Source organism: Gymnodraco acuticeps, unplaced genomic scaffold, assembly GCF_902827175.1.
Source record: "Gymnodraco acuticeps unplaced genomic scaffold, fGymAcu1.1, whole genome shotgun sequence".
Lineage (NCBI taxonomy): Eukaryota > Metazoa > Chordata > Actinopteri > Perciformes > Bathydraconidae > Gymnodraco > Gymnodraco acuticeps.
In genome coordinates, this window is record NW_022990042.1 from 7113715 (window position 1) to 7137142 (window position 23428).

The following is a 23428-nucleotide window of genomic DNA, read 5'->3' on the forward strand; positions in this document are numbered from 1 at the left end:
TTAGTTATGTGAAAGAACAACACAAGAGAAATGTATTAGAAAGATATTGGATATGTATTAAAAAATATTTGCACCATCTCAACACAGAATACCCATAAAACAATCAATCAATGAGCTGCAAGTAAACACTGTACCGAAAGAAAAGAGCAAAGGGGAAAGCAAGAGAAAAGTGACAGGAAGGGCAGGGCAGAACACACACACACACACACACACACACACACACACACACACACAAACACACACAACACAAACACACACACACACACCACACACACACACCACACACACACACACACACACACACACAACACACACACACACACACACACACACACACACACCACACACACAAACACACACACACAGGGGTTAAAGTGGGCCGGAACGATCCAGAACAGCGTTCCGGCACCTTCGATTAATAAGTAAATAAATCTGATTGGCAGTTTCATACATAATAATAATGTCAAGCGAGTTCACAGGGCTGCCAACTCTCACACAATTGACATTTTTCACACGCTCTCAGCCACAAGTCCGTTTTCTCAAGCAGTGAAAAACAAATTCATAACTGATAATGTCATGGTGCGAAAAGAAGACACTTCTGCACATTGCAGTGAAAAACAAATTCATAACTGATAATGTCATGGTGAGAAAAGAAGACACTTCTGCACATTGCGCAACAGCAGCACCATGACCATCTGAATAGCGAGAAATATACACAAATGTGAGAGAGAGAGAGAGAGAGAGAGAGAGAGAGAGAGAGAGAGAGAGAGAGAGAGAGAGAGAGAGAAAACTGTCTGCTTAGTTGCAATACTGTAGCTTATGCAATTTAGGCCTAGAAATGGTTTATGTAACTTATGTGCCAGTGTGTCCATGGTTTTGAGTCTGTCTGTGTGTCGAGCGCAGCGCCGTCTGCTTTTTGCAGTACAGTAACTAAAGTAAGTTAGGACTAAGCATACCGGTAGTTTTCTGTGGACCTGTCTGTTTTTCATTTACTTCATTTGTAGCCGTAACCGGTCGTTTTAAAAATCTGTCCATCTTCGTAGTATGCTAGCCGTGTTATATATCTATGATGCTTGCAGCGGCGCTCTTTGACTGACGTAACAGTTATTGTTGTTTCCACGGTAACACGCTTGATTTTTAAATGTATCTATATGTTAGATTTGAACGTAATCTATGAAATATTTTAGATAAAAAAATATATATATTATTTGTTGAAAAAAAAAATAATTGAAAAAAAAATTATATCATGATAATTTAAATTAATGAATCTGAAAACTTTTCACGGACCCCCTGGCAGAGTGCCACGGACCCCCGGGGGGTCGCGGACCCCACTTTGAGAACCACTGATCTAGATCATTCAGTCATGGGGACTCAACTCTACCTAGGTGTGATAGTCTTGGCTCTTTTTGCATGGAGGATCCATCCGATGCTGGTGCCATTTGCAGCTCGTCACTTCCTCGGAAACTGCATGGCATCCCGGTTTAATGTTCTGCCCAGCGGAGAGGGCAGAGCCCTAGAGAGATAAGAGTTACGACACTCTTTGATGTCGCCGCCAGCCGGTCACGTGGTTTATGTATGCCGGGATAGTTCAAAACGCACTTCCGTTGCAATGCTTCTCTATGGCAAAAACAGCACAAACATGGTCAAAATAGTCATAGATTAAACCAACGCTGTTATTTTTTAAAGATTGCTTTCATATTTACATGATGTGGTTACACTTTGTATGGATTGGCACTATTTATAAGTTTCGTTATTTAACGATATTTTGAGGGGAAAGTGTGGTAGCACAAGCAGGCTATGTTGCTGTCACTGCCAGGGCAGTCACGTCCGTAGTATAGTTGCGCTGCGCTGCCATGTTCTTCTATGGGACAGACAGACAGCAGCGATTGCGTTATTGAATGGTAAATATATATATTAAAAAAACACACACCCAAGTACTTTTTCAGCTGTAATTGCATTATTGCATACTTTTTATTGACAGTTTTAACTAAAGTCTGATTCAACACTTGATTAGATTTCACATCATTCATCCACATCTGCAAAGTAACTAAAGGTATTACATAAATGTAGTGGAGTAAAAGTACACCATTTACCTCTGAACTGTAGAGGAGAAGAAGAACAAAGTAGCAAAACATTGAAATACTTAAATAAAGTACAAGTATCTCAAAACTTTACCCAAGTAGGCTATAGTACTTGAGTTTATGAATGTAGTTACTTTACACCAGATGCCATAAAGATAGAAAGACTAAGCCTTGCACAGAGGCATGACAATAGATTTTCAAAATGCTCAACAGTGCTGCCAAAATTATAAACTGACTGCTACACAATTAAAATAAATGCTTTTATATATTTCTATTAGATGTGACTCTTTAGCGTTTCTGTTATTATTAACACTGCTGCTTTAGTTGTTTTGACTGCTAAAATCCTGTTATTCCTCATTTTAAAGCCGATATTCCGTGGGGTCGGGGGGCTCGGGTCCTTGTCACCTTTTCCATACCTGATGAGTTTGCATCCCTGATAATACTTAGTAAGGAGGCCATAATATTCTCATGGCTGAAGTTAAGTTTCTCCAGCTCTCCCCAGGTTGGCAAAAAAATGCATCTCAAAATGCATCAGATTGATGCTTTAAAATATGGAATATTCAAAATGTTCTTCCGGGGGAGCATGCCCCCGGACCCCCCTAGAGGGATAATATCCTTCTCACCTTTTTCACCCCTGACCCGTTTTCATGCCTGTACTTAGATACGTTTTACATTTTTGGAGGGAAACGTTTGTGTTCATGTTAGCATGATCATGTTAAGACTATGAATATCATTTTACCACAACAGTGGATGAACAATTGATATATGTGTTTGAACAAGAACAACAGGAAGAACAAAGTAAAAGGGACGAACAAATGTGTGAACAAGTATTAAGAACAGTGTATGGAAAAAGTGATGTGATGTGGGATGTGTGTTAGAACAAAACAAAGTAAAATGAATGAGAAGGAGAACAAAGAGGGGAACAGAAAAAGATGAATTCAGCCAAAAAACACAATTTTGATTAATCTAAAGTGTAAAACAATCTTCAACACATACCAAATTAGTGCCCTTGGACAACAAAACATATGGTGGGGCAAAGAAACGATAAATTAAATTGAGAGACTAAAAATGATTACTATGATAAATATTAAAACTATTTACAAAACTATTTACAGAAGCTCCTGTTGAACCAGCAACAAAAACAGGTTTGTCAACAATAACGAGGCCACTTTGCCAGGGGGAGGTGATCCAGCGACGAGAAAATAAAGCAATTCATATTAGGTTCTGTTGAGACACTACAGAATATAAAACCTTCCAAGCCATGACCTCTGCCTGAAATCAGGACCACTCAGAGGAGAATGCAGCACATCAAACTGGAATCAGGAGTGTGAATAACACATTTTGACCAAAACAAATTGTTGCTTACCAATACAGTGACTGAACATTGGACACCAAAAAGTTTGACCTCATGTCGTCACGCAACACTGTTACTGCCCTAAGTCATTTCAAGATGGAGGAGTATGGTAAGGCCATCAGCTTCCTCCGGGACTCCATCCATCTGTTTCGGGGCCTGAAGATCGGTCCCAAGGGCAGCTGGAAACCAGTCCAGACAGGACTGGTGATGGCCACAACAACAATCCTGGAGGTCCAGCATGACCTGTTGAGACAAGGGCACAAATTTGTTCTCACAAGCCGCTTCACTCAAGACTGCCTGGAAAACACATTTTCGTCCATTCGTCTGAGGAACTCTGTCCCAACACCTGTAGAGTTCCAATATGCTCTGCGCGCTGTCACTGTGGGGGAAAAAATAAAAGTGCTAATTATTTTTTTTAAAGTGTTTATTTTGTTAAAAATAAACATTTTGGATGCATGACCATGTTTTAGGCTCATCCTTCATTCACTGCTGTAGAGTAGCCTATTCAGTAGGCTATTATTTGTTTAAGACTGAATAATACCTTTGAAGAACAATCATTAAACTAGTGTGTATATTACAATACAAAGGAATCTATCCTAGCATGCCATCAAGCATGAGTAGCGCTAGGCTAGTTGTACAGTACAGATGAGTTAACACGGAACAGTACAAAAAAAAACAAAGTACAAGTCAACATGTCACATAATGAAATGTTAGTATATCCCAAAATTCAATGAAATATTAAATTAAATATTTATCACAAACGCCACCTCATTTCTACTAGTGCTAGCAGTTAAGTCATATCATACAGAAAAAGCCGACTAAGGATGGCTGACACGGTCAGGTTCAGCGGATAAAAACCAAAATAACAATAAAAACACATAATCAATCTAAATCCTGCTTGTTAGTTACCCAGCATCATTGATATATAAACTGCTAGCGATTCATTACTGAAATCTTACCTTCAAAGCTGACGAAGTCGCGCTAGCTAACTAGCAGGCAATGCTAGCTAAATTGGTTGTAACAACCAAGATAAAATATAGATAATTACGCTGTGCATATACAAATGAAGACCAGTATAAGCATCATAAAGGGCCTCTGATACAATATAGACAGTTGACAATTCAAAAGAGTTCGATATTTCAGCAACTTACCTCTGGAACTAATCGACGCGACGTAATATAAGTGAATGAGGTTCAACGCCCAAATGACAATATTTTGAACTATTTCGATGTCCATACACCGGAAGTAGGCGCCGCCATTTTTTACAACGGAGGTCTATGGGAGTGTCGTAACTCTTATATCTCTAGGGCTCTGGGAGAGGGGAACGCTGAGTTTAACTACAAACTAGATGACTGCAATTTTAAAAGACTGGTAATGTAACTGCCATGTTTCACCAGAATATCTCTCAGCCTTATTAATGTCATAATGAGCTTTTTTTTAATTCTTCAGATGAAAGGGAAAAAGCTCCTCTACAAAAATGAGTTGACTTTCAGGCCCCAACCAAGGTCGAGTCCTGCATCTTATGTGTATCCCATCGAGTGTGTTTATCCAAGGTATGAGTTTCGTTCTTATTTCAATTCAAGTTTAAAGCTGATATATGGGATAAATGTTGTTAATATATTTCAGACCTAAGGGGTGGATTCCTCCTTTCCTGAACGCGGGGTCAGGTGTTGCCGAAGGCCGGGGAGGTCTGAAGTTCCACATGCTGCTCCTAAATGGTGAGGGCTCATGCTCCCAAAGGCAAAACACTCTAAAAACGCACACTAAGCAGTTTTTACTTTTCCCGTTACAGAAAGAATAACAGCGGTAGCGGAGACAAATGTCATCCCCCTGGGCTCCTTCATGCCAATATGGGCAACAGTGGCGCAGGAGTCCCATCAGCCATTGCTGCTGCTCATGGAGGAATGTGTGGCAGCCGCTACGCCTGAGCTGCAGGCTAACAGCAATGTGTACCCCATCATTACAAATAAGGGGTGAGATCCAGTCTCTGATTTATTTAATTGTTTTCTGGAGTTTAGTCCTTATCGCTTATCTGAATGTCTTCAGGTGTCTCTTGGACAGTGAGAAGGGAAACTCCATGTTTCTCCAGCGGTACCAGTCCTCTGCAATCACCCTCTACCTGCAGTCCTTCAAGTTTGGTCTCGATGAGGGTGTAAATGGAAAGTGCTCTAAAGAATATTTGGTTCCTAGCTAAAATGTATGTTTCATCTGCTCCTCAGGTGTACATTCACTGCAAACTGCTCGCATGGGATCCTGAAGTTCTAAGTGAAAGCAAGAAAGCTTGCCACTATGTAAAGGAAAATGAGAGGTAAGGGAAGAGTTTGATATGTTGGAAGTATGTGAACATGTTCTTGCCAGAAGTTTAATAGAATGAATGCAACTGATGCCATGTGCAACAAGTATGCACCATTAGCCAAGGCGGCTAGCTTATTTTAGTATAACATATCCAACTTGAAGTAGATTAATGCATGTACTTTGATCAGTATTGTGCTTTTATATATCTATAACAAATGATAATTGTAAAAATATTTAAGAATAACAATATATTATTTTTTAAAAGGAGTGGCACTCAAATGATTAGCCAACCTAATGAGATGGGCCTAAATAAAATAAAAAAGCCCTGAGCTTTTCTGTTCACTTTTTTCTGCACTGTAGATGGAAATGTATCTTTTGGTCCTTTTTAGCAAATGTTATTAACTTGACATTTATAATAAAATGTTAATAGAAACATACAACATATAATGGCTTTTTTCTGTGTATACACATATATTTATTTTTTTAAAGCCATGCTGATGTATTTGAGCCTTGACTGTTGTTGCTTCCTTAGATGGGAACTCCTGGATGACCCCATGCAGAGCTCCATTTGTGACTGCTGTTCTAGGACCTGCAACACCCGCTCAAAGAGAGGAGACGAATGGGGTATCGCTCTTATGCCAACTTGTATGCTTTTTGATCTAGTGTAGTCTTTTTCAATTTGAAGTTATATATATATTTTTTCCACCTCAGAATCCAACGGCTTCCGGCACACTTCTGTGTTAGGACCCCTGATCATAATGGATCAAGCGCAACAAAATACCCACAATGCATCAGATGTTTCCATTGCTGACCAAGATTAATGAGTATTTATTTATGGTATTTGTCTTGAAGTTTTGTTCAAAACTTGCCATAAGACTAACGTTGCTAAACATTTTCTCAACAGGAAGTCCAGTCTAGGATTGGGAAGACTGAACAGAGGGCCCAGTGGTGGACGACATCCATATGCAGATTAAAGTTGTCTATAATCTCTGTATAAATAAAACTGTTAACTCCTCAACTGTGTCCATCTGTCCTATCAGTAGAATTTTACTAATTATGTGTGACTTTTGTCATTGAAAGATACTGTCAAGTTCTGTCAATTATAATGTAACCTTTAAGTCCTCAGACAAATTGTAATACCCATATGAGTTGGAGTATAGCCCTGAATTTTTCTTTCACTTTCCATATGATATAAATTCTGACATTACATACACCACCAGATTCAAAAGCTATTAGTGATCTGTCTGGTATTACAACTATGGCAATTGTTTATGTTGAGCTTCATTTGAAAAGACAATTCTGATCTGAATTTATTTTCTAGGCACTAATGCCTGCAGTTGAATGTAGCATAGTTTACTTTCTGGCCATGAATATAAAATCAATAGGGATGGCCTGCATGGCACGTGTTTATGCAGTTAAAAGATTACATCATAGCACCAACTCTAATATTCAGATGTGTGTGGATATTTTCTCACTGAATAAAACTTAAATGAACTGAAACATTTCAGATATAAAAATATCACATTTGAATACAGGACATCTGATAAAGGAATACTACCTTCCCCCAAATGATTTGTTTAGAAATGACTCGCCTTTTAATTCTCAAAGAAAACTTTTTCTTGCATGACTTGACGTTGAACAAAGAATCCCAACGTATACATATATTAATGTTAATATATATAACAGCAAAACTAAATCAAAACCTCAGGAAGACATCCAATGCACTATCATCCTTAAAGTGTTTTAAATAAGAATTGAAGGTAGTCAGACAGGATAATAAATTGATTAACAAATGGTAATTTTGTGCTGCTGATGAAGCTGAATGAAAATGAATTGGGTGTAAGGACTAATGTGATTGGATGCTCCCCATGCTGTAATCAGTGTGCTGGCTGCTGCAGCTGGGCCTGCTGACAGGCACCAGGTGAAAGACGTCATGTTGATTGATGCCTCTCAGGAACAAGGTATAAGAACATGCACTGTGTCAGTAGCAAGCATGCAGTCATGATGGTTTCATTTTGTCAAGGTGCACTGCTTCTGAGCTTGGCAGCTGCCATGGCGGTATATGCAGGTAAGACTGGAAACAATTAAAGTCATGTTATTATCCTTGACTCAAATAGTTGAGTCTAAAGCTAATTTATTTGTGTTGCAGACATGAAAGTGGACTGTGGGCCAGATTTTGTGACGCTGATGTGGACAGAAAGCCGACCCCAGGCCGACACGTCGCTTCTCCGTCTGGGTAGCTGTTTCCCAACCAGCTTCTCAGCAGGAGAGGCCTACTTCTATGTGGATCTCACTGACTGTAACTTTAGGATACTGGTATGTGTGTATATATATTTTAAACCTGCAAGCTGTGAGTCTGCTATATTTCCTACAGCTCTCTCAGGGGCATCTTTGTCTCTCTAACAGGTCACCGGGGATGTGCTGCTGTACAGCAATGACCTGACCTACGTTGCTTCTGAGGATTCTTACAATTTGGCCTTCACTCACCCAGTTGTCTGTGCATATGAGAGGTTAGTGTTCATACCAACTACAACTTAAGGTGCTAAAGGGTGACCCTTCACTAACTATTCCAATGTGGCATTTCCATGGCCTGGGAAAGTTCAATTTGATAATAAGCTTCTCCCTCAAAGCCATCCACCATAGAAGTCCGTCACAAACTTGTTATCAGGTATAAAGCCTGAAGCTGCTACATAGACAATGAATGGGTTCAGTATTCTCAACAAAAAATCTACCCATTTACTGAGAACATTCCCCAATGTGCACTCTGTGTTGTCATTTTTCCCAATTCATTGTCAATTGAGTTGCTCTCATAGTTTTAAATGGACATCACACATTTAAGTATCAGGACTCTTGTTTTTAGCATTTTGGAGGAAGTAGTTAATGTCTACTTATTTTCGACTGTCTTTTATGACTTTGTATTGTCATACTGATATTCTGTACAAACTGTGAAGTCCACCGAGACAAATGTAACATTTGTGATATTTGACTGTATAGATAAACATTGATGTTGCCATAGGAGTAACATTTAATAATGAGCTTTAAGTAAATGTGAGTATACAGGCTCGCGCAAATACGTTTTCAGTTTCACATGGCAGCATTTTCTGTACACATTCTGCTTTATTTTGTGCAGACCCAAAGACTGGTATTCCAGCCAGCAGATCTATGACCCGGTGTTTAAAACCTACGGTCTAGGAGATCTGCAGTTTACCATTGGCCTTATGAATGGTGGGTAAACAACATGTGAAACTCTCTACAAACGGCAGCGCTCCCTGACTTTTGTAACTTAATGACTCTTTTCCTGTTGACTGCCCTAGACGACTTCTCAGGCCCCGCTGAATCTACAAGCTTTCCTCTGGGCTCCATCATCCCCATCATGGCTAGTGTGGTGCAGAAGACCCATCAGCCCTTGCTGCTGCTTCTTGAGGAATGTGTAGCAGCTACCACACCAGAGCTGTACCCTGAAAGCACCATGTACCCTATAATCTCCAATAAAGGGTACTCTAATGGCAATAAGCATTGACTTAAAAAATGTGTTTTGGTAATATGCTAATTAATTTTCTTTAACCCAACAGATGTCTTTTGGAAAGTGTGTCGTCACAATCAAAATTTGAACCTAGGCAAAAGTCATCGGAGATGCGCCTATCACTTCAGACCTTTAAGTTTGCTATGGGAGAAGAGGTAAATTGGCCTTCTAAATTGTACATTTTGGTTCAGATGCAAGGTTTGATTGTGGAAACTGAGATTAATTTATGACTCCTATATTTTCCCTCTACTCAACAGGTCTTTATCCACTGCAAACTTTTGGCTTGGGATCCCAATGGTCTTGACAGCACTAAGAAAGCCTGCCACTTTGTCAAAGGGCATGGGTAAAAATATTACTTATATATCAGAATTTGACTTGTAGGTTACTTTGTTTTACATGAGATGACTTATTCAGCTTTAGCCCAGTCTACTGAAGATACAGATGGATCCCATTCATAACTGTTCAAACTTCGTGGAGACTTTATTTGGAATAGAATAGTTTAATGTCATTATACATGTACAATGAGATAAATGCTTCTCCCTTTCTAGGGTGCCATCAAAACATCACAACAAAATACACGCAGCATACATAATAAGAAGAGTATGAGATGCATTTTAATTATCTTTTCATCCAATCTTCATGAACTCAGTTGGGAGTTGCTGGACAACTTGGCCCAGAGCAATCTTTGTGACTGCTGTGAATCGAAATGCAAGTCAAGGAGGCAGAGGAGTGTTGCGTCAGGTATGTACACAACTTCTGCTGTATTACACTTGATTTGTTGACTTGTACTAAAATATATATGTTTGCAGAGAAACATGGAATGGTACAAAAAGCAGTCATTGGGCCATTTACCATCACAGAAGTGAATTCCTAAAGGTAAGGGTTTCATATTTCAATATTCATGTATTCTGAACGGCTACTTTAAACTTTGTTCTCCCAACAGGAATGGATCCATTTCCCTGACTGGGTTCTTCAATCTGAATTCGGGTTTTATTGTTTCGTAAGCTTAGTGCGAGCCTGTCTCTTTGCATTTCAGATTGTATGTTGCTAATAAAATAATGTATCTGAACCACTTAATTGAAGTTCTCAAATTATTAAGTTTGACTTGCCTTTTGTGTGAAATGGTTTAAACTAAGCTGTTTTACTGAATCATGATGACCTAATTTCTGGCTAAAACAAAGATGCGCACATCTGGTTGCAATATGCAATAAATGGTTTGTTTTGGGAACATTTCCGGGTCTGTTTTCAAAGGTGTTTTTTTTTCCCTGTGATGTGTCAATATCCCAAAGATATTAATCACATTAAATGAATCTTGAAAGCAATTGGATTATATTAAACTTTTAGTTCACGTTAATGATTAACATGTAGGTATTTAAAAAAAACAACCTCTGGGATCCCCCTTAATACCATTGACACTACGATACACACTTTGCAGCCCAGGGATCATGATTCATCAAACGTCTCTCGGCCAATCGGGAAAGAGAACCGCTATTTGCGCAGAGGACGGGACTTTGAAGCCGGCTAAAATAACCCCTCTATTAGCATAAAACTTCAACTACTTCTAAACAAGGCGAAAAGTAATGTAAGCAAAATGAGAGTAGATATCATCTTGGTAAAGTTTAATGTAAGTTATCATTCATAACACTCCGTTCGATGTCTCACTATGGGATGCGCCTCAACGCGTATGCAAACGGAAGCATCAATCTCATTACGCCAATCCTGATTGGCTGGTGATCTTGACGTCTACGTCAGGGAATCCACCCACCCTTTAAGTATCTTGCGCTACTTGAGCCTACGTCGCAGCGTCATTCAAACACCTCTTCTCGCTTCAGAGCACATCTCGAATATCAGTAGCCGGGCTAGCTTAACGGTCCACAGACTGAACCCAAGCTAACATTCGGTCGACGGGCGCTTGCCGGTTACTTTTTTTGCTTTGCAGAAGAATTTAACAAATATTAACACACCAGTTAATAGTGTAATCTGCCCCGCCGTTTTTTCTTTCGAAATAACGGTAAGGTTTGATTTAGATTTTTTTTTCTTCAAACGGTAACATACCTGTTGCTAGTTTATCCCTCCGCGCCGACATAACGGCGAGCGGGGACGGACTCTTCTCTCCCTCACACCAGAGGAGACGGAGATAAGAAAGATATTAACACACCAGTTAATATTTTTTAAAGAAAAATCTACCCCGTCGTTTTTTCCTTTCGCAATAACGATAAGGTGGGATTTTTTTCGGTAACATACCTGTTATAGCTTGTCCCTCCGCGCCGGCAAACGAGGATGGACCCTTCTCTCCCTCACACCAGAGGAGTCGGAGGCTGCGGGTTTAGGATCTCGGGCACGGACTCACACCAGGTCTGCTCGTCCTGCCTTGGGCTGGAACACGCCCAGGAAGCTATCGATGCCCCCGGTTCGTGCGGGCATTGTGCCCGCTTCACCATCAAGAGCCTCCGCTGACGGCTAGTGCGCCAAGCCAGCCTGTCGGGACGGGACCCCTTCATGTCCGTTGATTCGCCGGCCGGCAATATTGACATGGTGGCGACCGCCGCGGAGATTGAGCCCCGCGCCGTGTCAGGCTGGGGCCCGGTGGCGGCAAGAGCCGCGAGAGCGGAGCCCCGCGCTGTGTCAAGCTGGGGCTCCCAACTGGACCTCACCGTGGTTCCACCCGCAGAGGATGTCCTACAGCTGGATTATATGGAGGATGATGAAGAGGATGCCTCTGAGTTCCTCTTATCCGACTCGGATGAGCACGAAGATGACATCTTCGTTTCATCTGCCCAGGCTGCCAAGCCGGAGGCGATGTCCGTTCCCCCGGGTGAAAGCACACCAGCTTCGCCCTGCCTCAGTATGGACTTGCAGACCGTGTGCCAATGCGCTGCGTCCAGGCTGGACATCCCCTGGCCTGAAGTGGCCAAGGAGACCTCCAGATCTCGCTATGAGGGGAAGAACTTGCCCCAAGCAGCGAGGATGAGGAATCAGCTTCTCCCAGTCTTTCCAGAGATGCTGGACGAGGTGTCGGTCTCGTGGAGAGACCACCCTTTCAGCAACAAGGCCCCAATCCAGGGTGCCTCCTCTTTGGACTGTGTCGGCATGGAGAAGCTCGGCCTGCTCCGCATGCCGCCCATGGAACCGCTGATGGCAGCCCACCTCCAACCGCGGCTGGCTTCGGCACCGAGCAGGAACCCACACTACCGGCAAAGGCAGACCGCTTCCAGTCAGCAATGACCGAACGAGCCTATAAAGCCGCAGCTTTGTCCGCCAGGGCACTCAACGTCTCCTCGCTGCTGACCGCCTACCAGGCGGAGCTCTGCGAGGACATGCCGATCAAACCTGAGCCTGCCGTGTGGGACGAAATCGCAGCGATCACGGACATTTACCTCCGTGTGCAGCGCTGTGCAGTCCAAGCCACGGGCAAAGCACTGGGGATAATGGTGGTACAGGAGAGAGCCAGATGGCTTACCCTGACGAACCTTCCAGACCGGGAAAAAGAGGACGTCTTGGACATGCCTATTGTTCCCGAGGGCATATTTGGCTCCGCTCTAGCTTCGAAGAAGACACGAGGCGAGGACGAGCTGGACAAGAAAGTCCCCGGTTCCGGCAGCAGCCGCTCAGGCACAGCCGGCACAGACTTTCAGCCACCAGACGAGGAAGAAGAAGAGGGCGGCCTGACAGCCTCCTCTCCTCTCCTCGATAAAGGAGCTGGAAGTTCCCTGTTCTCCAGCTCCAGAACACGTTCCAGTGTTAGATGCTCATGTGTTTCCGGGGTGCAACCATGCCCCCATCTTCCCGCCGCCTCGAGTGATGTCAGAACGTCATCCTTAAGTTCGCGCCATGAGGGAAATGGACTTAACATCAACGACAGCAAGCTCCACTGCTCGTTTAAGTCACACAAACACATGTCATTACTATTGTCTTTTAATAAATCATTTTCCACTGTCATTTCCAGGCTTAAAGCCAAGGGCGCAGTCAATAAAAATGAAAAGAAAGACAATAAAAACAATAAACAGTCTGACCTCTACCCCCCTTCTAAGAGTGGCTGCTACCTCTCTTAGAAGGCGGACGATGGACGGGGCTGTGAAGGCATCACCGTCACGCGCATGCGCAGTGTCGACCGGGGTTGTCAACCTGGGGTACCACCGTGTTCAGACACTAGAGGGCCCCATAACACAACAAATAAAGACACAGAGGGCAGACAACAGATGTGACATCTCCACTCGCTTTGAGAAGCGAAAAGTGGAGGATGCTCACAGATTCTGCTTGTGTTTTCAAGACAATAACACGGGGCTACAGGCTCCAATTCGCTGTCACCCCCCCCTCACTTTTCGGGCATTCTGCATTCGCAAGCCCGGGGAGAGTCGGCCCATATTCTGGAGCAAGAGATCCTCTCGCTACTAGACAAGAAGGCTATATCTATAATACCCTCCGAACAGAGTCAGAGCGGCTTTTATTCCAAGTATTTCCTCGTTCCCAAACGGGGAGGGAACGGGATTCGGCCTATACTAGATTTGAGGGCTCTGAACAAATATCTCAAAAGATACAAATTCAGAATGCTCACTCACACATCTCTGTTGCGTCTCATGCGCCAAAACGATTGGTTCACATCAGTCGACCTGAAAGACGCGTATTTCCACATCCCAGTATATTATCCACACAGGAAATATCTGAGGTTCGCCTTTCAGGGTGTCTGTTACGAGTACAGAGTACTTCCCTTCGGTCTGTCTCTCAGCCCACGAGTGTTTGTACGATGTACGGAAGCCGCGATAGCCCCGTTAAGACAACAGGATATTCGCCTGGCAACTTATCTGGACGATTGGCTCCTTCTAGCACAGTCGGAGCAAGAGGCTATTACGCAGACGAATGTCCTCGTAAAACACCTGCTCGACCTGGGTTTCGTAATAAACACAGAAAAGAGCTTGTTGTCCCCAGCCCAGACTGTACTCTTCCTGGGCCTACGCCTGAATTCGGTGCCCTTTACAGCCCGCAGCGGAGAGAGTGAAAGCCTCGCTCATTTCCAGCCACGCAAATAATATTTGCGTGGCTGGAAATGATGATTATGAAAATGATTATGTTCTCTTCAGATCATGTCTGCGGTTAGTGGGGCTCATGGCGTCAGCCATCCTGGTGGTACGACTGGGACGCTTACACATGAGGGAGTTTCAGCGCTGGGTAGCTGCCCTCAGACTGGACCCCGTGCGTCATGGCGTGTGGAGAGTGATGGTCACTATGAAATGCGTAATGGCACTGCGCCACTGGCTGCACCCGACTTTTCTAGTACGGGGCGTGCCTATGGGTGCTGTCCTATCGCGGAAGGTGGTCACCACAGACGCATGTCTGACGGGCTGGGGGGGTATATACGAAGGTCGACCTGTGAGGGGTCTCTGGGGCAGAGACCTCCAATGGTCACACATAAATTATCTGGAGTTTTTAGCGGTGTTCCTCACCCTGAAACGCTTTCTGCCTTTTCTCAGAGGACATCATGTCCTCGTGAGGACAGACAACACGACCACAATATCGTATATAAACCGCCAAGGGGGTTTGCGTTCTCTCCAGTTACACAGGCTGGCACGCAAACTGATCTTATGGAGCTGCGGACGTCTCCTCTCTCTGAGAGCGACGCACATACCAGCCTGCAGACTGGACTCTACATCATAATTGTGAGTCAGCTGTGGGTGTGTTACGGCCGGGCCGCGGTGGATCTGTTCGCATCAAAAGAAAACGCTCAATGTCAGATGTTCTTTTCAATGCACGATTTAAACGCACAGTTAGGCGTGGACGCGCTCGCGCACGCTTGGCCTCCGGTCCTTCTGTACGCGTTCCCACCCCTGGCTCTGATACAACCAACTCTGGCCAGAGTGAGAGAACAACGCCACACACTGATCCTTGTTAGGGAAATAATTGTCCTAGACTCCTAGATATGAAGTACAGGACCAACCCTGACGTCTGTTTATCTCCTTTAAGGACATAGGCTGCTTCAGCCATAATGTTATTGTTCCCATTCTGTGACCGGTCAACACTAGGTCACAGATGGTCTGTTGTTGTGGGTGCACTGGGACATTTCCTTCTTTGTTGTTTGTGGACTCCAAGGTATGACATCTTCGAGGCCATAAATGACGGACGCAAGTAACTCAGTGTGCCCAAACTGTCTAAGCTATCTTATCAAAATATGTTGATTACTCTCTGTGAAACCAGTTAAATGGGCTAACAAGAGAGAGTCGCTCTAGAATTGACGTGGCAACTCTACCGTGAAGTCAGAACCTCTGGCTCTTGGACTTGTGATGTGAATCTCTCCGGCCGAAACTCCAAATAAACCATCAGTGTTTGACATCAAAGCTCCTGCTCCACCGTGTCTCCTTCCTGAGTCGGTGACTCCCACTGCATTGCTACACAGAAGTTTCCCTTACAATTTGGCGTTGTCGGCAGGATGCCAACAAATCTTCAGAACTGGTAAGTGTGATTTTCAAATCTACATTTGGACATTGCCTTACCAGAATCTGTGATTGACGGTATCCTAAAATTACCTGTGAAACTAAGCGGCTGTGTTTCGTTTTTGGTTAATGAACATTTGGGGATAATAAACCCAGGAGATCAGTGTCTGGGGACTCAGTCCTGGCTGATTTCCTCTGTGTGTGCTGCTCGGGACGGAAGTGCCATACAAGCATACACAGCTCATGTTTAGAAGTGACCTTAAAGAAAGGCATCAGTAAGGTGGAACTTCTGTTTAAAAGCAATGTAAAGATTTGTATTGAACAAATCGCCGAATTCTGGGGGTTTCAGTGGCCAAACACAGCAGTTAAAAATAAGCAGCCAGAGATATTTCCCTCCATTGCCTCTGTGAGCACGGCTCCAGCAGCAGCCGGGGGTGTGTGTGTAAATACCTCCCCATGTTTGGGTGACTGCAGCCGTGCAGCTGAGAGGAAGAAAGTCACAGCCTTTTGTCTATAGCTTTTAACTCACACCACAGCCATCTCTATTAAGCGAGATGGTCTAAAAGCACTCGTTGTTTGTGATCGTCTTCTACATTGCTGGCAAGGCCGGGGCAGCGCGAGATGCGTGCATCAACCGATGCGCCACAGTTCCCTATAAATGGCTAGAGGTGCTGGTGGCGGTCCGGGGTGTATACATACAATTATAGGCTAATTGATCACAGGTGGGCAGTGGCAAGCAAGCATAGAAACAAAACTGTGTTGAACTCAATGGCGGATGTATAGGCTGGTCGTGTAGGACTACAGTTAACTGTGCTGTTTTTGGAGAGAAAGGGTAACGGAAAAAAGTCTATGTTCTCCTGGTCGGGGGATCATAGCGCCACTAGAATATAGTAGTGGTTGTCGCAAGAGGATAAGCTAGTTATCGCTTTTGGACGGTCTTCAGGCACGATCTTAGCACTTGTACAAGGGTGGATGCGCGAGTAGGTGCTCCATTTCTATAATTCCCTACCCCCTCTCTAACCTCCTAATTCGGACTAAATTGAGCTGAATGAGCTTTGCTGTCGCGCTGGTGTTTATTACGAGTTCATGTTTTGTTTGTCTGATTGTTTTTATGGGGGGTCTATATTGGTTTGTCCCGCCGTCTTGTGTATGTTTTGTAACAACTAATAATGAATCAGTCCATAGACAGGGTAAAATGAACTAAACTTTAGTTATCTCACCAAAAGTAAATGACTTGAGAAAAATAAATAATATAAAGATGTAAAGCAAAATTCTGGTCGTATAAATGTGCTGCAAAATGAAAATAAATAGCAAAAGAGTGTTTTTATGTCCTGCCTCTGAGTGTGCAGAGGAAAATGTAAACAAGAAGCCCACTGTTCAGGGTGTGCGCTAGGTGTAAGAAGAAAATAAGATTATATTGCTTTAAGAATCCATTCTTAAATGGTATTGCTGGTATGTTAAGATATCTTTGTGACCTTGTATAAACCCTATACCCCGTCCTGCGCCCCGAGACCCTCAGAGACCTGCCTGAGGAGATCAGGGTTGCAAAATCTGTTTTTGTAGGTCAATGTTGTATTATTTGTTTCATTTATTCTTAATCTATGTATTGTATAGTAATAATGAATAAAAACGTAATGTATTGAACACATTCCGAAACAAAGCAGATAAGACAGACCTAGACTCAGACATAATACTAATTGTTGTTGAAACCTTTTGCGCTGTTGCTGCAAAATGGAAACTTTGTTGATTATCTGTTCCAACTGGCCACTGGAATCAGATAATTAATATAAGTTGAAGTTCAATTACAGTTTTAAAAATAGTTTAACGTTCTTTATTAAACTGCTTCAAATTATTTCTCGTATCAACCAATTGGTCTCTATAGACATTACTAAAATTAAAATAGTTGTTAAACTACTGACAAGTTTTCTGAAACCGAGCTTATGGACAATAGAGTAAAGGTCGCTGGTTAAGCCAGGATCAATATATATTTGTTGAAGTTTTTATTGTGTGCATAATAAATGTTTTAAACCTTGGGCAATCTCTTTAGATCAGTATCACTTTTGTGTTGCAAGCCAAATCCAGGGGTTCTACTCGAGCCCAATTTTAAATAAGTATTGAACCCAGCTCGAGCTAAATGTCAAATGTATTTAATTAATGTGCAAGTGCTTTGATTTATTTAAAATGTTCCAGTCTAGCTTCCTTCGAGTTTAATCTAAGCAACAAATTGTTTCTCATAACATTTTCACTGCTGTCCCAAATGTTTTAAACCTTGGGCAGACAAGCACACCACACACACACACCCACCCACACCCACCCACCCACACACACACACACAACACACACACACCACACACACACACACACACACACACACACACACACACACACACACACACACACACACACACACACCACACACACACACACACACACACACACACACACACACACACACACACACACACACACACACACACACACACACACACACACACACACACACACACACACACACACACAAGCACACACACACCCCACACACACACACTTTGGATGAGTATTCACTTTATCCAAATTGTAAATTGTTGCTTCTTTAAAGTTATTAGTAATTCAAGATTAATTATTAAATTAAATGTGGTACATAACATAGAATAAAGTAAAATAACTTTGACTTGATAATTTTGTTCACAACATTAGACCCTGTCCTCTAATCTCTGCTAGAATAAGCAGCTAGAATGTACCTCTCCGACCTCCTGCACATCAACACACCCATCCGCACACTCATATCTTCTGCTTCCCTCAGCCTCACTGCACCCCCCTTCCGTTTAACCACCATGGGGTCTAGAGCCTTCAGCCGCTCTGCACCCCGCCTCTGGAACTCCCTCCCACCTGACATCCGCAACACTGACTCTCTCCCCATTTTCAAATCACGCCTCAAAACATATCTCTTCACACTCGCTTATCCACCCTGATCATTATCCATCACACATCCTCTGTTTTATTTATTTGATTTGTTGCATTGTCTTGTTTATATTTCTTATGCTGGTGTTAGGTATTGTGTATCTTGTTTTTTATGTGTTTGTACGGCGACCTTGAGAGCCTTGAAAGGCGCCTATATAAAATAAATGAATTATTATTATTATTATTAATAAGATATGTGTGCATGTTTGGATGTTTTAACACTCCTGTAATGTACCTAATCTTGTTATCCTTTTCATTACAGAGCTGGGAAAATGGTGTATTGCTTAGATTCTGATCCGTGCAAGTCCAATTTTGACTGACTTTAGTTCTAATGTTAATGTTAATTTGATTTCAACCCATAAGTAATTATTTAGATTAACTCAACATTTCACATGATGATGGATTAGTGCTCCACATTTTTCCCCACTAATTTGTTGTGCAATTAGGCCAATGGTAAAGAGAGACATTGATGACCTTGTGTCCTTTTTGTTAGTACGTGGTTCCATTTTGTCTATGGCCTTGGACGGCTTCACTAAGAGTCACCCAGTTCTGCCCTGCTACAGTCCGGCTGAGTGCAGTCACAGAGATGCTATGGCTGCTCTACATGAAATGACATTAATGGTCTGGTCCGAGAATGGACACCATTCCCTGCTCCCAGAGACAATGACGCTCCTCAAACTGAACAATACTGTCTCACGTGGGCCACTCCCCCCACCAAGCCATGAACTGAAAGCTTGACATCTGCTTTGAACACCTGGAAGCCTCCCGGTCACACCAGCACCAACCCTTGGGTCAGTCAGATGGGACTAACGGCTTAACTTAGGGCATTTGGTTCAGAAATATGACTCTCGTTACCACAGAGTGGGTTGTTTTTTGAAGGCTATTCATACTGCTATTGTTATGGAAATCCAAAAACCCCAATACTGTAGAGTACAAGTCAAAGTGATCAAAACAAATAAATGGTGAATCAGACAGAGTTGTCTTTCTGGTGATGTTTATTCGAGGCCTCAAACAAACATCAGATACAATAAAATATAGACACAGGTCTCACAGAGTATAAAATATGTCTGCGCGAGTGTGCGCAGTTCAATATGATAGCAAAGCTTATAAAGGGAGGAAAATGGTGGGAAGGTAATAAATCTTCACACGGTCACATTGTTATTAGACACCTGGCCTTGAGCTGTAGAAGTTCTCGTGTGACTTTGTGTGAGTCAACTCAGTAGCCAAAACAGCTCTGTGGCCTTGAAGTAGTGTAGATAGAGGCAAACAGCACATCTAACCAAATGAGAAGCATTTGGTTTAAACATATCAGGATATAATAACATTTCCACTACATTATGCAGAGGATGCCTGTAGGTTGGCAAGCTGTTAAAAGCCCCTACTATTTTTAAAATAGGCCTAATGTCAGGGGCCTCTTAGTTCTACATGTATTCACATTATATGGACAATGTTTCCACCTGGTGAAACTAAAGGCTGCACGGTACTCAGGCTACAATACGACCATTCTGTTCTGCTCTAACGATTCAATTGATAGATTCTACATCAAAACAATTAGCTTTTATTGTTTCCAATGATAACGTCATTTTAAGTGGAGGAATGCAAACCTGTTTTCAAATGTAAGGTTTTGAATTTGTTTGACATTTCTCAGTAATAACACCCTCAGGCACCCACTATCATTCATGCTATGCCTTCAGTGGTAACTCGGAAGTTAAGGGGATGAAGCTTTTCCTCCCAAATCAGATATGCTTTGTTTTTCAACAAAGGTATACAGTTCCTGCATAATATGTTTCTCACAATTGTTTGTTTTTTTGCAAGCTGCACACAGGTGATACTGAGTCTTCTCGAGTAATAGATTATAAACTACACCATGCTTAAATAGACTCCTAAGTTATTATTTCATATGTGACATATGTAAGAAAAGAGAGGGAAGAGTCAATTATATTGAGTATTTGATTTTATATTGGGAACATTTATTACTCAAACCTGTTTTATGGAAGAGGAAAAAATATATATTTCTGATAAACTAATATTTTATCAAATGGTGAATTAATATAACATTTTGAATCATTGAGAAGGGGTGATATCCACAGGGACTAGCTCACCTTTCAATTACAATAACATTTCTCTACTTTGGACTGATGAGTATATGATTCTTGCATGTTAAATGACTAACACAAACCTTACATTTATGCATGTGTCAGGAAGGCTCCCCAATAATTCTGAGGGGCCTATCCTATTTTTGTAATTAAATGATAATGGGCTAATCCATTACTTTGAGTTGTCTGCACTCAGGAAAACATCCCTATCAAGTGTTAACCCAATAACTAGGACAGCTCTGAAGGCCAAGGGTCAGAGAGAGAGGGTCACACTCTCCGGCTGCAGAGGGCACCCCCAGCCACGGGCAAGGAGGCACGAGGTCGTTCGAGATGAGAGGATTCTAATCTTCAACTATCTTAGGAGATGGGATGCTTCTTCACCATTCTGCGCGGTGGGCTCAGGCAGACAACCCTGCGGGACGAGTGAGGACTTCAGAGGCTTCATACAAGGTTCCTTGTTTCTTGGAGGAGCAGATATCTTCCTAACCTCTCCCATCACAGGGGGAGACCTGGATGCGCCACTTGGAATACGCAGTTTTGTCTGGCACTGCTCTCAAGCAGATAGCAGAAGGAATGCAGGCGGATGAGCCTCCATTTCACTGGGGGGGATCAACTACAGTGCTCACTGAATGAGCCACAAAAGCAGAGCAATTGGGGGGTTTAAATATGGCGCTCTGATGAAGAAGAGTTTGAGCCTATCAGCACCTCAGTGCTAATCTACAGTATCAGGATGCCTTTACACACCAGACACTCTTTGTCATAAAGAGAGGAGGAGAACGAGTCAGAAAGACTGAAGGACACGTTCTTCCAGCTCTCGTACAAAGATGATCTTTGCATTGATTTTATATCTTGGATGTTTACAGAAGTACAATTAATGACTGTCTTTATATTTCCAATGACCAGACATGTGTTGAATAGTGGTGATTAATATATTTTTGCCGGATCAGATTACACTTTCGCACTTAACAAAATTAATTAATTAATATTTTCAGATTATAAAGTATTAAATCATAAGTTATTTCTACTATTATCACAGATAATGTTAATATCCTTAATCGTCCAGCAATCAGGCTTAACAACACTACTCTTTAATGTATTATCCATGCACAGAAAGACCTACAATGATGTTTCAAGTACTGGATTAATTTCAATATTTATAATATTTCATATAACAATTATGTAGCATATTTGATCCTCAAATTAGAGAAGTATAATTTAAAGAAATTGATATTATACATTCAACATTAGATAAACACAGAAGAATCCTTTCCAAGTACCATAAGTAGATGCTCAGGTAAGTATGGCTAATAGGAATAATTGATAGACTTAATTTGGTACAGATCAGTGGTAGCATTCACAAATGTAATAATTCAAGTTTTAAGAATGTTTAATCCTTCCTTTCCAGGTTTTTACAAAAGTCTTTGAATATTTGCCTAACTTTTCCTTTTCAGATTTTGAACAATGTACTTGACTAAAATGAATGTATTGATTTCACTAAGTACCTGACACTTAAAGTAATCCTAAAATTGAGGACACTGCAATTTTGCAGATTACAGATTGATCAAATCACCAGTGTGAATTCTATACTCTAACTGTGCATTTTTAGCTGGATCTCTTACGATCCTGAGTTTTAAAATGCTTTTGACTAGTGATTGCCTTGAAGTAAATCTTTAAAGCGGCAAGCTGGTTTTGATTTTATAGTTTGATGAATGAAATTAACTAATGGTAAATGATAAAGGATATTAGTTTAAAACAAATATTTAGCTATTTATGCATTTGTGTTTTATATGTGTTCATTATTGTGCTTTTGACGAAAGATGATCAAACACTGATGAGAGATGATTTTTCCTATTATGATTGGCTGTATCAATCATTGTGATTGAATGTTTCAATCTTATTCTACTTTGTGATGTAATTAATGTAAGGTGAGACCACACTCAAATCTAGAGACGCCTATTGAGTTAAGTATTGACCAAATTATTATTAGACTAATATTTTTAGGTTATCATAAATGATAAAAAGAGAAGACTGTTAGGGAAATAATTGTCCTAGACTCCTAGATATGACGTACAGGACCAACCCTGACGTCTGTTTATCTCCTTTAAGGACATAGGCTGCTTCAGCCATAATGTTATTGTTCCCATTCTGTGACCGGTCAACACTAGGTCACAGATGGTCTGTTGTTGTGGGTGCACTGGGACATTTCCTTCTTTGTTGTTTGTGGACTCCAAGGTATGACATCTTCGAGGCCATAAATAACGGACGCAAGTAACTCAGTGTGCCCAAACTGTCTAAAGCTATCTTATCAAAATATGTTGATTACTCTCTGTGAAACCAGTTAAATGGGCTAACAAGAGAGAGGCGCTCTAGAATTGACGTGGCAACTCTACCGTGAAGTCAGAACCTCTGGCTCTTGGACTTGTGATGTGAATCTCTCCGGCCGAAACTCCAAATAAACCATCAGTATTTGACATCAAAGCTCCTGCTCCACCGTGTCTCCTTCCTGAGTCGGTGACTCCCACTGCATTGCTACACAGAAGTTTCCCTTACAATCCTAATAGCTCCACACTGGCCTGCAATGTACTGGCTGGCGGAGATATATCAGCTGCTGTGCGGGCAGCCGTGGCAGCTCCCGCTACGCAGGGACATACTGTCTCAGGCGGGGGGGACGATTTTTCACCCACACCCAGAGC

The 23428-nt window shown here is 42.1% G+C and overlaps 2 protein-coding genes across 2 annotated transcripts; both read left to right on the plus strand.

Moving 5' to 3' along the window:
- Nucleotides 1–3531: 3531 nt before the first annotated feature.
- LOC117545632 (zona pellucida sperm-binding protein 3-like) lies at nucleotides 3532–5584 on the plus strand (the record flags this gene model as incomplete). The annotated part of the gene is made up of 6 exons (XM_034215486.1): nucleotides 3532–3757; nucleotides 4694–4806; nucleotides 4885–4988; nucleotides 5062–5153; nucleotides 5228–5408; nucleotides 5482–5584. Coding segments are annotated over exons 1-6 (819 nt in total), but the record flags the coding sequence as incomplete, so codon positions are not given.
- Nucleotides 5585–7558: 1974 nt separating this feature from the next.
- On the plus strand, nucleotides 7559–10330 carry LOC117545592 (zona pellucida sperm-binding protein 3-like). The gene is made up of 10 exons (XM_034215434.1): nucleotides 7559–7798; nucleotides 7880–8046; nucleotides 8137–8240; nucleotides 8861–8955; nucleotides 9045–9225; nucleotides 9303–9408; nucleotides 9511–9596; nucleotides 9903–9994; nucleotides 10063–10129; nucleotides 10197–10330. Exons 1-9 carry the CDS (start codon nucleotides 7702–7704, stop codon nucleotides 10125–10127), a joined length of 993 nt encoding a protein of 330 aa, XP_034071325.1. The 5' UTR covers nucleotides 7559–7701; the 3' UTR covers nucleotides 10128–10129; nucleotides 10197–10330.
- Nucleotides 10331–23428: the final 13098 nt, after the last annotated feature.

Coding starts and splice junctions, on each gene's coding strand:
- LOC117545592 (XM_034215434.1), top strand. CDS start 7,702: ATGCACTGTGTCAGTAGCAAGCATGCAGTCATGATGGTTTCATTTTGT. Junction 7,799..7,879: donor TGCCATGGCGGTATATGCAG/GTAAGACTGGAA, acceptor TTTGTGTTGCAG/ACATGAAAGTGGACTGTGGG. Junction 9,226..9,302: donor CCTATAATCTCCAATAAAGG/GTACTCTAATGG, acceptor TTAACCCAACAG/ATGTCTTTTGGAAAGTGTGT.